Below are 15,417 nucleotides of genomic sequence, written 5' to 3' on the forward strand. Positions count from 1 at the left end.
TTTAACCCCCTAATCCCAACAAAAATGTAACCCTCCTAATCCCAAATAAAGTTTAACCACCCTAATCCAAATAAAGTTTAACCCTCCTAATCCCAAATAAAGTTTAACCCCCTAATCTCAAATAAAATCTAACCCCCTAATCCCAAATAAAATCTAACCCCCTAATCTCAAATAAAATCTAACCCCCTAATCCCAAATAAAATCTAACCCCCTAATCTCAAATAAAATCTAACCCCCTAATCCCAAATAAAATCTAACCCCCTAATCCCAGATAAAATTTAACCCCCCTAATCGCAAATAAAATCTGACCTAATCCCCCTAATAAAAAAATCTATATAAATAATATATGTTTATCTTTGCTGTCAAACGGTGTAAAAACTGAACTAAATGGGAGATTCTGTGTTTGTCTGCACGTTGATAAAATCCCCATCAGTCATTAACATAATGAATGAATCATTCTGTTTGATTCATTTTATGGAAAAAATACATTTAAAATCATTATTTTATGGTCCAGGAGAACAATTAATATAATATGATGTAAACATCTTCTAATATAGATATTTTAATTTTTTTTTTAAATAAACACAGGTCAAACTTGTATATTTGTATATATAAAAATGTGTATCACCTGCACAAAAATAAGAAAATTATGTATTTTATTTTGATTTTTTAATATTCTGGGTCATATTTGGAAAAGTTTGGCTAAACGAAATCAGTACCAGGTGTTTTTACAGCTCTCAAATGTAAAAATGTGTCATATCTGACTCTGAACAGAATGTAAGGGTTACATTTAATTAATTTCTGTGAAGACAACCTGACCTAAATGTACTTGTAATCTTTTAAAATTGATATTTTAGTTTTTAATTTTACAGTTGGGTTATTTATCTAAATTATAGCTAGTTATAAACTTATAAACTCTTTTTTAAATTTACATGTTACGAGTTGTTATTGATTGTTAATAAAGTTTGCAGATAAAATTTTTGTTGTCGTTTCATTTTCTCCCTTTTTACCGTCCTGTTCAGTTTGACTTCTCCTAATACCTGGAAAAATAAAACTACTGAATCACCGAACTGAAATTAAAAAAACTAACTGATAAACTAAATAAAACCTAATGAAAACTTGCTACACATGAATAAAATAATGCTGCATAGGGTCAGAATGACAACATATAATAGTAATTTTCTTGCTATCATCAACCATATTAAAAGTGGTGGGATATCAGCCACTAAGATTTTCTCCATTTCTTCCGTCATGTTTTTCCAAAATGTTTGTTTTAGGGCAGTCTCAGAAAATATATGTATGATACCTTACCTAACCCGAACCATACCACAGATTCTCCAACATTTGTTAAATAGTTTTTGAAAGCACCGACCAATCGCAGAGTCCCAAAGACCCTCATCTTCACCTCAAATATCTGGCTCCTCTATGATTGTGTTACGTTCAAATTCCCGCTGTCCTTTAATATGTTAAGTGTTATGTAAGATTTTGATTTGAGTGTTTTGTTTTTATGTTTTGGGTCTTTTATTTTGAAGTCTAATAAATTCAGGAAGTTACACATTTTAATTGTAAAGCAGCATTTAAAAGCCAGACAACACTCTTATTGTGATATTATGAGATCCAAATTCTAAGATATCTGGTCTTATATCACAATATATTGCTCCGCCCTTCTGATGAGTTCTCCTAATTCTCCATAACAGACGTCACATGACCAGTTTGTCATTTCATTTTGATTCTTGACAGTTTCCAACGGGTGCAACTTCTTTTCCGTTGCTTTTAAAACTATAAAAAACGAACCACACCGAGGCGTCCAGCTACATGTCAAATATCTTTATTTACAAAAAAGACAAACTAAGAAATCTGTACAGTTTAATAAAGTATCCTAAAACACCACATTTAATATATAAAAACTATCATAAATCTCACAATTACAAAACAAAATGCGGCTAAAAGAAACTTTATTTACAAAAAACAACAAAAAACCCAGCTGCAGCGCTCTGATCTGTCTGATCTCATCACAGTTCAGCTGCTGTGAAGTGTTTAAATGTGGGTGAGAGGTAGAGTCCGTCACAGGGTCCACATGGAGGAGGTTTAATGAGAAGTGACTCTGCATGTTGGACCGATGTGATATTTAAGAGTACAGTTGTGTGTGTGTGTGTGTGTGAGTCTGAGTGTGGGTCCGAGTCCGTCCTCCTCTGAGCTCTAGAAGTCAGCGTCCAGCCTGAAGGTGTTGTCTGTGGTGCCGGACATGACGCCCATCCTCTGGTACTCACCCACTCGCTTCTCAAAGAAGTTGGTCTTTCCCTCCAGAGAGATGTTCTCCATGAAGTCGAAGGGGTTCTCCACCCGGTAGATCTGCAGAGGAGCAAACACACGGAGAGGTTAGTGGAGGTAAAACACACTTTCATCCTGTTTATCAGAAGCTGGAGTTGATCCCGTCTGTTCTGAGAGAAGATCCTCATTAGATTCCTCAAAAGAAATTGCTTTATTTTGGTAGTTTTTTCTATATTCTAATTCAGGCTCATTTGTGATATTGTGCTAAACAAATAAACATTCACTGGACTTGTTGAGGGGAATCTGCCATTTAAAATATACCAACAATTATTTAATTCAATCTACTTTGGAGTTGTTAAATCATTATTTAAAGATCTACATATACACATCACAAAAGTTTTATAATTAAAGTTTCTGCAGCTGCATTTGTGTGTCTTCATGTTTCAGGTCTAAAAAACACCAGCGTTGTTTTAAGTGGAGCACCAGCAGCCGGTGGTGTGTCGGTCCGCTCAGACAGGCGTCTGTATCGTGCTGCTGCTCGTCTGACAGTGAACCACACGTCCTCTGATCAGAGCGACTGCAGCAGCACTCAGCCCCCATCACTGGCTGAGGTCCGTACCCCTGCGCTGCTCATCATCGCAGACCGAGACCCTCAAACACTAGAAAGATCTTATGCTGCAAACATTTGACTTCAATTAAAGCTGTTAAAGACTTTATCTGTGGCCTGATCCCAAACTTTATGGACTAAAGACTAATGAAAATAATTGTTAGCTGTAGCCTGATTGGACTTTAACAGAAATGTTTAAGATGTTTTATCTCGAATTCAGCTGCAGAAGTGTTTGAGATGGAGCTGTTACAGTTGCTTTGAAAGCACTCAGTCATTCAGCAGTAACTTTAAATTTTGGAAATGTGAGGCTGACACATTTGAGACGCTGGAATCAGAAAACTTGGACATTTTTCTGCTTAAAACAATTATAAAAGTAGATTGTGTTTCATTTAAATTGTTGTCAGCTAATCAACTAATCTTTGCAGCTCTAACTTAGTATACTGTCCAAAATAAACTTTGTTTCTTTATTTTTCTGCCAGTTAACAGAAAAGTTAATGACACTTATCGATGATTAATCAAAATAGTTTTCAGCTAATCAACTAATAAGTGGAAGAGGGCGGTGACGGTAACTAATCTTTGCAGCTCTAACGTCCAGTTTAAGTCTTTTTGGACTTTTTTTTTAGACGCTGTTACCTTTGAGAAGCCGAGCTCCAGCATCAGTCTGTCGGCTACGAACTCGATGTACTGCTTCATCAGCTCACAGTTCATCCCGATCAGCTTCACCGGCAGAGCCTCGGTCAGGAACTCCTGAACACAAAGAGTTAAAACAAAAAGGACGTGAGCGAAAAGCGCGGAGCGAGCGAAGGAGAGAAACCAGACGGACACGGTCAGCGCTGACTCACCTGTTCGATCTCCACGGCGTTCTTGATGATGCTGGTCACGGTCTCCTCGGACGGTTTGTTCTGCAGGTGTTTGAACATCAGACAGGCGAAGTCACAGTGCAGACCCTGAAAGCAGCAACACACACACAGTCAGACAGCCGCCGGCTTTAACAACCACATTTGAACGTCAGTCGGCTTCCTGTCGAAGACTCACCTCGTCTCTGCTGATGAGCTCGTTGGAGAAGGTCAGGCCGGGCATCAGGCCTCGCTTCTTCAGCCAGAAGATGGCGGCGAAGGAACCGGAGAAGAAGATTCCCTCCACGGCAGCGAAGGCTACCACACGCTCTCCTGTAGGAACAACAGAGACGATCAATACCCGATACGTAATCAATATCAGACCTGATCAAGCAGGAACATGAACTAGACGCCGAGTCTCAGTGAGCCGGCTTACCGTAGTTTGCTTTCTTGTTGCCGATCCAGTTGATGGCCCAGTCGGCCTTCTTCTTCACACATGGCAGCGTCTCCACGGCGTTGAAGAGGTACTCTCTGAGGGTCAGCGAACACACCGTCAGACACAACAGGTCAGTGAACACACCGTCAGACACAACAGGTCAGCGAACACACCGCCACAACAGGTCAGTGAACGCAGCATCAGACTGCAGCAGCTCACCTCTCTTTGGCGTCCTTGATGTACGTGTCGATGAGGAGGCTGTACATCTCTGAGTGGATGTTCTCCATGGCGATCTGGAAACCATAGAAACACCTGGCCTCTGTCACCTGCACTTCCTGTGTGAAGCGCTCCACCTGGTGGTCGCACAGAGGTGGAGAGCAATATGAGAAAAACAGGCAGAATGAATTAAACTGATCGTATATAAATCAATAACTGATCAATAGTCAGTCTTGGTCACATGTTCATGGACGGCAGGAAGTAGGAGGAGCTCACCAGGTTCTCGTTGACGATGCCGTCGCTGGCGGCGAAGAAAGCCAACACGTGAGAGATGAAGTACCTCTCCTCATCCTTCAGAGACTCCCAGTGCTGCAGGTCCTTGGACAGATCCACCTGAACACACACAGACACGCCATCAACATCCCATCATGCAACAGCTTTATACCAACTATGACAGGTGACGTCTGAGCGTCTGGAGTTTGTGTTTTTACCTCCTCAGCGGTCCAGAAAGACGCCTCGGCCTTCTTGTACATCTGCCAGATGTCGTGGTACTGGATGGGGAAGATGACGAAGCGACGAGGGTTTTCCTTCAGCAGCGGCTCTTCTTCCACGCTGCTGCTCTTCTTCTCGGCTTTGGGCTGAAGGGAAGTAAAAAGAAATAATCCATTAGCCATTTTGTCTTATATGTAGTAATGTTTATTTAATTCCTTTTTTTTTAATTCAAGTTAAATATATATGTACATGTTTTTGTATGTTATCAACTATATTAACTTTCTCTAAAGATCATACAACTGATCATTCATTACTGACATTTGATTTCAAAGCAAATTAAAAAGCCTTCAATCAATCTTCACATTACTGAGAAATAAAAACTAATCCTGCAGAATTAATCTACATTCAGACAATCAAACATGTAAATATCAGCTGTAGTTAAAGTGAAAGAGGTTGAACAGTAATAGTGACACCGGTAGTAACAGCTGATCCATGTTGGCGCCAGAACCGGCATTTTAGGCGCCACATGATCAACAATACAAACACCACAGACTGTCCAACATTAACTTTACTAACACTACACACAACCAGCACGTTTAACAACAAGCTGTCATCACATATTGAAGCTCTCAGCCGCAGATTTTAGACTCACTTACCGCAGCATCGTCGAAGATTTTTCGCGCGGTTTTTGACGCCAAGATGCGCGTGTTGCTCAGGCTGGGAGGCTGAAAGATCAAATATAAGATATTAGTGATCAATAACTAGTGACCATTACAATACAATACGTTTTAATTGATTATAGGAGACAAAAGATAGCGCTGATTAAATCTGGAGCAACAGGCTGCAGGCCTGAGTACAAACATCACGAATATTCACTTAAATCTACAGTTTTAACCTTTTAACATCAAACATGGGTGTTACGGTAGGTTTGGTCCGAGTGTTACGGTAAATTTAGTCTTAGTTTTTCGGTCAGTTTGGTCTCACCGTGTTTTCTTTGTCCAGCGACATGTTGCTGATCTCGCTGCTGAGTTTGTTCTCATTCTTGACGGAAAGCGGAGAGCGAGCAGTAAGCATTTTGATTCCTGTTTGGTTTTCAAGGCGGACTAAATAAATAAAATATAAGTTAACAAGATAAAAAAGTTAAAAAAAGAGACTAGAGGAGCTAAACTAACAAGCAGAAGACAGACGAGTAGAGACTGGAGCGCTTTCTGATGTCCGCTCGCCCTTTTCTATTCCGAACTTGGCGCTTAGAACGCAGCGGACCAATAGGAACGCAGCTCGTGCCGGCTCTTTAAACTGACGTAACGACGCAACCAATCATTGCGAGCGGCGGTCACGTGACACCCGAACTGACGCAGTGACGCAACCAATCAGCTTTGACTCCCGAACAGCTGCGAGGGAAATTCAAACAGGCTTTGTTTGTGCGGGGTTACAAAACGTCTCCAAAAACCTGCGTTACAAAACCAAAAAATGAGCCTTTACGCAACAGCCTAAATTTAGACAAAGAGCACAGTAAATATTTACTTTAAGACGGTTAAAACATGATAAAAACACAGAGTCGTGACGTTAAAAAATAATGTTAAAATGATGAAAATGCCAAAAAAACAACATCCGTGTTGATATAACATTAAAACTGGTTTAATTTGCATTTCAATGGCTATAGCTCAATGACACTTTCATATAAACATAAGAGGTCTGAATAGTTAATAATTACTAACTATACAAACCATATTAATTCATTTTTACACACTTTGTTTATCAATATATTCGTTTAAACTGGACTGGATGTGTATAAACTGTATTACTGTACTTATATCTTTTTTTCATGCTCTTTTTCAGTGTTTTAACATGTCTGATATTAATATGTGTATATTACGTTTTTAATATATATCATAATATGTGTCTGAGAGTGTTTATAATGATAATTACTGGTTTGTTTCCCGCTTTTTTTTGTTTACAGTCATCTATAGGCGTTGCCACCGGCTAAATTTAGCGCCATAATCATTTAATATATCATTTATTATGAAACTCTGCATGTCGAGATGTGTATGCATTTTCCAAATATGAGGACTAGAGCTGACATTAACAGTTGTATCCTTAAAATGTGTCAAAATATCAGAAACAAAAGGATCCCAGTGATTTTCCGTAATGTCAGTCGACACTTTGACTCGTTAAATAAAGATTTAAAGATTGAATTCTTGTGTGTTCGTGTCTCTGATGAACTGTTGTGTTTTGTACCTTTCATTAGTTCAGGTTTCATTCTCAGAAGTCAAAGTTTAAACTTCATTTTCGCCTCTAATGTCGGAGATTATTAGCCGGATGTTTCTCTCCTCTACTGCAGGCGAAGATCACCTAGCAACTGTTTCCAGGTTACTGCAGAATGGAGAGCTCTGATTGGCTGAGCGGGGAGTCAACGACAGACAGCTTTAAGCACACGTCACAGTCAGACGTCACCTAGCGGCCTGGATGACCTTCTGTCAACAAATACATAACTAGTTTATAAAGGGTCCGAGCACGAAGTATAATTCATCTGCATTGTTCACGTTGTATAATGAAAAATCCCATTTTTGGGTTTTTTTCCTATTTCGCTGTCGTAAGACGTGTAATGCAATTCAGAGCCACAAAGCGTCGGCTTGTTACTTTATCCAACTTGTACAATGAAAATTGAAAAAGGAAGTCGAGTGCTGGAAACAGCCTTCAAAGTAAAAGCGTTTTGAAGCGTGTTGGCCGCAGCTGTCAGTCTAAGGAGAGCGAAATGAAATAAATAAAACCTAACAACATAATAGCCTGAATAATTTAGATAATTCATAACTGTTATACAGTTTTATTTCCGCCACTTTCCCACAACTGAGAGAGATAATCACCGGTACAGTAAACACACTGTAATGTACTGCACACTGGACATATATACGTATATATGTCTATGCTGGACACGGGCTTATCGAGGAGACATAAAATTAAAAAAATAAATAAAAGAACTGTTTGAGCAGAGCTACGGGTAGTCAGCAGGGACAAACAGACTGCAGCTAGGAAAAAGGCAAAGCACTAGAGAACTAGTGCTACTCAACACAAGATGTTACACACACCATGTTTGAGATGGAGTCATGAAGTAAGTCAAACCTTTTTGTTGTTGACCTTATCCACCAAACACTGTTTAAATGTGTTGACCTGCCAGCAACGTAGTTAGCTGTTAACTTAACAACATAGCCAATGCTAACAATGCTGTTTTGTTTGCAGGTAAAGTTGCTAGCAGGGTTGTACCTGAACAGCTGTTGTTATGTTAACGTTACTCGTTTGTTATTATCAGCTGTTTTGCATGTCATTTTAATATTTGTTCATCTAAGTGTGAAATGCCTACAATTATACTAGAAGTGAGTTAACTGGACCCTGCTCAGTGATATAAATAAGGCTTAGGGGTGTTTTGATATTAATTTTGATGTATTAAACTGTAGTGTGGTCTGTGTTCACACATGTATGTTACCAGCAGTGTTTGTGCATGCAGACAGACTGCAAAGTAATGAAATATTATAAATAATGTAATTAATGTCATGTATCCCTATAATGAGTAAAAACTAAACAATTAATACACTGTTCATCTGTGGATGTACAGTTGACACCATCAAAATAAAGAGGAAAGGTGAACCTCGGCCATATATTTTCTTTATGCAGTCTTTATGTAAGACATCTGTTTTTAAATCTAACAAAATATGACCTTTTCATTGCAGAGTTTCCAGAGGACCAGAGTAGAGAGTTTGTGAGACCCTTGGAGAGGCAGATGTCTGAAAACTACCACCATAATCCCTGTACCCAAAACCTCAGCCATCACAAGCCTGAATGATTACCCTCACGTTGGTGATTATGAAAATGCTTTGAGAGACTGGTACTGCCCCACATTAAGGCATGCATCCCTCCTGACCTGGTTCTGTATGCACCAATTTGCATACAGAACCAATAGATCCACTACAGAGAAAACTGACTGACAAACTACAAACACTGGGTCTGGGAGACCTTCTCTGCAGGTGGATTAAGGACTTCCTCACCAGCAGAACCCAGTGCATCAGGATCAGCCACCACACCTCCTCCAGCATCACTGAGCATACACCTGCCTCCCCTAGGGCTGCGTCCTTAGTTCAGCAGGACACCTCGCACCCTGGACACTCCCTGTTCCCCATTCTCCGCTTGGGCAATAACTATGTGCAATAACTGCTGTGTTTTTATCTGTTTTTAGTCATTTATTACTGAGTAATCTATCTATCTATCTATCTATCTATCTATCTATCTATCTATCTATCTACAGTGGGGAGAACAAGTATTTGATACACTGCCAATTTTGCAGGTTTTCCCACTTACAAAGCATGTAGAGGTCTTTAATTGTTATCATAGGTACACTTCAACTGTGAGAGACGGAATCTAAAATAAAAATCCAGAAAATCACATTGTATGATTTTTAAATAATTAATTTGTATTTTATTGCATGACATAAGTATTAGATCACCTACCAACCAGTAAGAATTACCTGTATTAACTGCACCTGTTTGAACATGTTACCTGTATAAAAGACACCTGTCCGCACACTCAATCAAACAGACTCCAACCTCTCCACAATGGCCAAGACCAGAGAGCTGTGTAAGGACATCAGGGAGAAAATTGTAGACCTGCACAAGGCTGGGATTGGCTACAGGGCAATAGGCAAGCAGCTTGGTGAGAAGGCAACAACTGTTGGTGCAATTATTAGAAAATGGAAGCAGTTCAAGATGACGGTCAATCTCCCTCGGTCTGGGGCTCCATGCAAGATCTCACCTTGTGGGGCCTTAATGATCATGGGGAAGGTGAGGGATCAGCCCAGAACTACACGGCAGGACCTGGTCAATGACCTGAAGAGAGCTGGGACCACAGTCTCAAAGAAAACCATTACTAACACACTACGCCGTCATGGATTACAGTCCTGCAGCCCACACAAGGTCCCCCTGCTCAAGTCAGTGCATGTCCAGGCCCGTCTGAAGTTTGCCAATGACCATCTGGATGATCCAGAGGAGGAATGGGAGAAGGTCATGTGGTCTGGTGAGACTAAAATAGAGCTTATTGATCTAAACTCCACTTGGAAGGATGAGTACACCATCCCAACCGTGAAGCATGGAGGTGGAAACATCATTCTTTGGGGATGCTTCTCTGCAAAGGGGACAGGACGACTGCACCGTATTGAGGGGAGGAAGGATGGGGCCATGTATCGCCAGATCTTGGCAAACAACCTCCTTCCCTCAGTAAGAGCATTGAAGATGGGTCGTGGCTGGGTCTTCCAGCATGACAACGACCCGAAACACACAGCCAGGGCAACTAAGGAGTGGCTCCGTGAGAACCATCTCAAGGTCCTGGAGTGGCCTAGTCAGTCTCCAGACCTGAACCCAATAGAAAATCTCTGGAGGGAGCTGAAAGTTGGTATTGCCCAGCAACAGCCCCAAAACCTGAAGGATCTGGAGAAGATCTGTATGGAGGAGTGGGCCAAAATCCCTGCTGCAGTGTGTGCAAACCTTGTCAAGAACTACAGGAAACGTCTGATCTCTGTAATTGAGTCATTCCATGAAAATGGCACAATTTGAGTCCTCTCACCTCTTCAGGTGTATTTCATCTACGGAGTCACCAAAATTAATATTTAAACAGCTTTACATATACATTGAAATGTCTTCTTTTAATACATGGTAAAAAACATGAACATTTTTTTTTTCTTTTTGAGAAATAAGTTTTTTCAGTTGAAACCACCTATTTTGTCATGTCCCTCATGGCCTCGATGAAAGTATACTTTGAAAATACCAAATAACACTATTAAAAAAAGTCAGTACATTTTGATATCAACCTAAACATCTATTTGTGCTATAATACTGCAATACTTATACTGTAATACTGCATACTACATTTTGCAGCTAATGCTTTTGTACTTTTACTTTTTCATGCAGGACTTTTACTTGTAATAGAGTATTTTTACATTGCATTATTGGTACTTCAACCTAAGTAAAGAATATGAATACTTCTTTTATCACGACCCATGACATATTTCTACTGTTATAGTTTGTTAGTTCATAATTTAGTTTTGCAATCAAATTTTAAAAAAGACTGAGGTGAGTCTTTATTCACTAACAAAGTCAGAATGTCGTCTCTGTTTTCAGTCATTAATCTTGTTTCCTTCTTTCTTAACATCCAATTTTCACTTTGAATTATTTTGGATGGAGAACTGAAAACATTTCCAAAACTTTTAATTGAGTTTTGACATCTGTCTGCAGAAATATTTGTATTATATTCTTTACAGTCACAGACAGAAAGTGCTGTGACTCACACATTGTTGATTTTGTTGACTGTAAGAAGAATATAGAGTTTTGATGATTGGGAACCAGCGCTTTAAACCACAAAGAAAGAGAGTTTGCATTATAAAAGCATGTTTTTATTGAAATCCACAGTTGTTAATGCAACAGCTGGAGGTGGATGACAAATACTTGGCACATAATCACAATCAGTGCATGTGTGTTTTACATTTTTAATCTTTTTTATTCATTCATTATTGGACTGAATGCAAAGTGGCACACAGACTTGGACGTCACCAGTCAACCAACCAGCAGGTCCGTGTGTCTCCAGAGCTGATTGAATGATATAATCTGTCACTAAGATACATTATCACCATCACCAGAGTCGAAACACCATGAGCCATTCACAAGGTCCTGCAGCCATCCACCAGCCGCCCCGTCAGCACCTGGACACCTAAACATTAATCTCTGCTGAACTTTAAGCAATTCCCAGAAGGCATCGCTCAGGTGAACATTCGTGACCCGTCAAGAGAAAAGGTCACGTCCATCATTTAGTGAAGTAAAAACCTACATTGTCGATCAATAATAATAATGATAATAAAGTTTCAGTTCATGTGAGCTTCATACATCACTGCTGCTGGGGAGGGGGGGTTGGAGGGGGGGACAGTCGTTCCTCTTACTGATAGGGGCTGTAAAGAGATTATTTCCCAACATGTGAGAGATGGAGAGGACGGGGGGGAATTCTTTAAAAACATATAAGCCTCCATTTATATTCTGATCTCTTTATCACTACCAGTATTTGGTGTATGATTTCTTTTTTCTTAATGTCTATTCTCTGCTCTGGGGATGGGGTGGGGTGGGGGGGGGGGGGTTGATTTACAAGTTTGATCCGTTTGTATCATGATGAGAAAATTGAAAAACTTAATAAACAGATTTAAAAAAAACCCCAAAAAACCCCATAAGCCAAATTTCCTTCTATACATACCACACAATTTAAATGACCCCCCCCCCCAAATAAATCTGCAAAAGTAAATGCACATTAATATTTGTTTCCATCCACTTCCTGTTCTGTGACTATTCTGTTCTGAGATAAACAGCTGGTGGCGCTAATACTCCAGATGGTGCCATTAAACCACTGCAGAAGTACAAGATGGTGTCATATTGAAAGAGAGCGGCAGTCACACCTCAAATGATGTAAAAACCATGTAGAAAATATGACATTTCTGCTTGTTTCATGTGTTAATCTGAGGAACGTTACAGTCTCCTCATTACTTGCTTTTTATCCACACGACTACTTTTACACCTCAGACAACAGGAAACACTTTATTTACATACATTTCTTTAACTTTTTTTGAGTTTGAGGACTTTTTCTACGTGCAAATTGACAATTCAAATGAAAACTGGTGGATGGAAACACAGGAAGTGAGCTTCATTCACAGTTTTTGGCTGAACACATATTTCATATATTGAGGACTTTGGATTTTGTCCCTCATCTTTTTGTATTGACAGGAGGAACATTTACCGGCAACCTTTGATACTTTCAATGTGCTGTATATCTGGACTAGGGCTGTCAAATGATTAATTTTTTTAATCGAGATTAATCACAGAATTTCCATAGTTAATCACGATTAATCGCGTTTTGAATTGCATGTTTAAAATCCTGTTATGTTACATTTGAAGGCAGTTTTAAGCCCATAATGTAAAGCATTTCTTACCAGAGTGTCTTAACTGGGAATCAATCACGGCTCTGCTGCGACTCCCACACTCCAAAATGGTCCTTTGGTGGAGCTGAGGCTGGCTTGGCTGCACCTGGGTGTTTAGCGTGGAGGTGCTAACTCAAACTCCACGTACTCCGGTGGTAGTTAAACTCCGTTTGACACACGTTGCATTTTACTTTTGACTTGTCAACTGAACCGTCTGGAAGTGTTTTAAAGTTAAACAAGCCGTTCAAAAGTCCAGTAGCTCTCTTACTTTCCATCAGCGCGGTAGGTTTACTGCAGGAGGCCACTTCAAAGCATAGCGCTACAGCTAGAGGAGCCGTCTACGGGTGAGTAGAAGGGACAAAAAGGCAAAATTAAAATGCGATTAAAAAAAATTAACGCGTTATGGATTGCATGACTCTAATTGTGATTAACGTGTTAACGCTGACAGCCCTAATCTGGACATAAAATAGAATATATAAAAAAAAAAGTGAACTTATCCTTTAATTTAATAAAAAATAAGGCATTCATTGTTTCTGATCACGTCGCTGAATCATCTGAACACACACAATCTTCATCTTTTCAGCTCTGGATATAAAATAATGATTTTCTGTAATTAAATGGACGACACTGTCCTGTCTTATGGCCATGTTGTATCTTGATTTGCATCATTTCATAAAAAAATTAATTCAGACTTAGTTGGTACCTATAGAAACCTTCAGGTCCCCTCTAGAAGTTAAAATAGAGCTTAGTGAGTCTGAATGTTGTTTATTAATGTTAAAGAGGTGAAGTCCAGCTGGCAGTGTTGGTGCTTCCATGTACATAGACTAATGAAGTCGGGTCCGTTTTTGGTGTTTTTGGAGGAAACTCAGACTCTAGATTCCACATTAACACTGAAAACTTCACAAGCAAATCTCCTCCATCGCCGGCTTGATTGGATATACAAAAAAAAAGAAGATAAGAGTAGGTCCATCATCCTGGTTTTGGTCCTGGTCCGACTTCAGTGGGAGGCGGAGTAGCTTATTCTGGGTTAAATGTTCTTTGTTTTCATCAGGAAACATTTTTTAACTTCATCAAGAGCACAGAAGAGCATGATAAAAAGGAAAAAAGAGATGTTCCTGGAGGTTAAAACATATGATTAAAAAATAAAACATGTATATATATTTAAGAGGTGATAAGTGATCCAGAAGAAAATCTAACTTTGGTCCAGTGGCAGTTTGACAATAGATTAAAGGACAGGCTCACAATTTAGAACAAGAGTCAGGAGCCCAAATGAACATTAAACATGTTTTCCTCTCTGTAATCATTCCTCCTGTTCATACTGACTATTAAAAGACTTCAAATGTGCTTTCAATGGAAGTGATGGAGGACAAAATCCACTCCAGTTATAGACGGATGAAGCTTCATATTAGCTTCAGATCAACCTTTAAATACATTTTCTTGCACAGGAGGAGGACTGTGGGTTTAGTCCTCCATCACTTTACATTATAAGAGCATTATGGAGGGATCTTCTAATGGTCAGTATGAACAGGAGGAATGATTACAGCAAGAGAAACAGGTTTAATGTTCATTTGGGCTCCTGATTGTTGTTTTTTTACCCTCACATACTGTTCAGGGTCAAATTTTACCCATTTTTTTTCTCATTTGAGAGTTTTAAAAACCCCAAATACACATTTATTTGTAGCCAGACTTTTCCTAATGTGACTCACGGTGTACAAAAATGGAAATAAAATGCATTATTTTTTAAGTTTTTGTGCAGTTGAAACATTTTTATATATGCAAATGTACAAATTTGACTTGTGTTAATGTAAAAAAATGTGAATGTATTAATCATATTCTATAAAATGTTCTCGTGGACCATAATATAGTGATTGTGAATGATTACTCTTATGGAAAAAAACAAACATTTATTAATGAGTGATGGGAAATGTATGAATGTGAATTAGTGTAGAGACTAATTATGAGTCAGGATATGAACAGTATGTAAAGGGTTAAAGGAGGCATGAAAAATTGTGCACACGTCCTTTAATGAGTAAAGTTTTGTTCCAAGGCTGATTTCCAAATTACTACAAATGTTTCCTGTTCTGGTTTCATTTCGGCTCTCTGTGGACTCAAACTAAAAACCTTTAAAGAAGAGACGTGTTCAGACGGAGCTGAGTTTGACCAGTCCTCTGACAGAGTCCTCGTGCAGAGCGTCCTGGCTGGCCGGGTCATACAGGGCGGCGGGGGCGGGGACAGATGGGTGTGGTTGTGGGTGGAGGTGGGTGTGTGGGTGTGGGGCCAGGTGGGCCGGGCAGGGTAGGGCCCCCTGTGGCGTGGTGCAGGGCGTCTCCTCGGGGCTGACGAAGTGGTGATGATGGTGATGGTGGTGGTGGTGGAGGTGGTGGTGGCAGTGGTTGTCTGTGGTGGGATCTCTCAGAGTCAGGACGTCTCCACCGCAGGACGGCAGGGACGGCTGGGTGGGGGTCAGGTAGGCGCAGGGGCCCCCCAGGGTGGTGGTCTTCCCTGGTAGAGGGGCCAGAACCACGGGGTCGCTGTGGAGCAGAGGGGTGGCTGCTGCCTGGAG

General features: G+C 40.0%; 2 protein-coding genes and 1 non-coding gene across 3 annotated transcripts in view; all 3 read right to left on the reverse strand.

The window, feature by feature from the left end:
- Window positions 1-1,947: 1,947 nt before the first annotated feature.
- Window positions 1,948-6,042, reverse strand: LOC128377024 (ribonucleoside-diphosphate reductase subunit M2). The gene is made up of 10 exons (XM_053336903.1): window positions 5,843-6,042; window positions 5,515-5,583; window positions 4,858-5,004; window positions 4,643-4,759; window positions 4,370-4,503; window positions 4,151-4,245; window positions 3,914-4,047; window positions 3,721-3,825; window positions 3,512-3,625; window positions 1,948-2,352 (listed from the first exon to the last, which is right to left on the reverse strand). The coding sequence occupies exons 1-10, from the start codon at window positions 5,930-5,932 to the stop codon at window positions 2,200-2,202; spliced, it is 1,158 nt and encodes a 385-aa protein (XP_053192878.1). The 5' UTR covers window positions 5,933-6,042; the 3' UTR covers window positions 1,948-2,199.
- Window positions 2,776-2,914, reverse strand: LOC128377638 (small nucleolar RNA SNORD94). The gene has a single exon (XR_008323345.1). It is a non-coding gene; the product is annotated as a small nucleolar RNA SNORD94 (small nucleolar RNA).
- Window positions 6,043-14,994: 8,952 nt separating the features above from the next.
- LOC128377028 (palmitoyltransferase ZDHHC14-like) overlaps window positions 14,995-15,417 on the reverse strand; it is a 31,840-nt gene continuing 31,417 nt past the window's right edge. Inside the window, 1 exon segment of the mRNA XM_053336907.1 lies at window positions 14,995-15,417. This exon segment is cut by the window's right edge and continues 39 nt beyond it. Coding sequence (XP_053192882.1) covers window positions 14,995-15,417 — 423 coding nt within the window.

The sequence above is a fragment of the Scomber japonicus genome, chromosome 17 (assembly GCF_027409825.1).
Source record: "Scomber japonicus isolate fScoJap1 chromosome 17, fScoJap1.pri, whole genome shotgun sequence".
NCBI classification, from domain to species: Eukaryota; Metazoa; Chordata; class Actinopteri; order Scombriformes; family Scombridae; genus Scomber; species Scomber japonicus.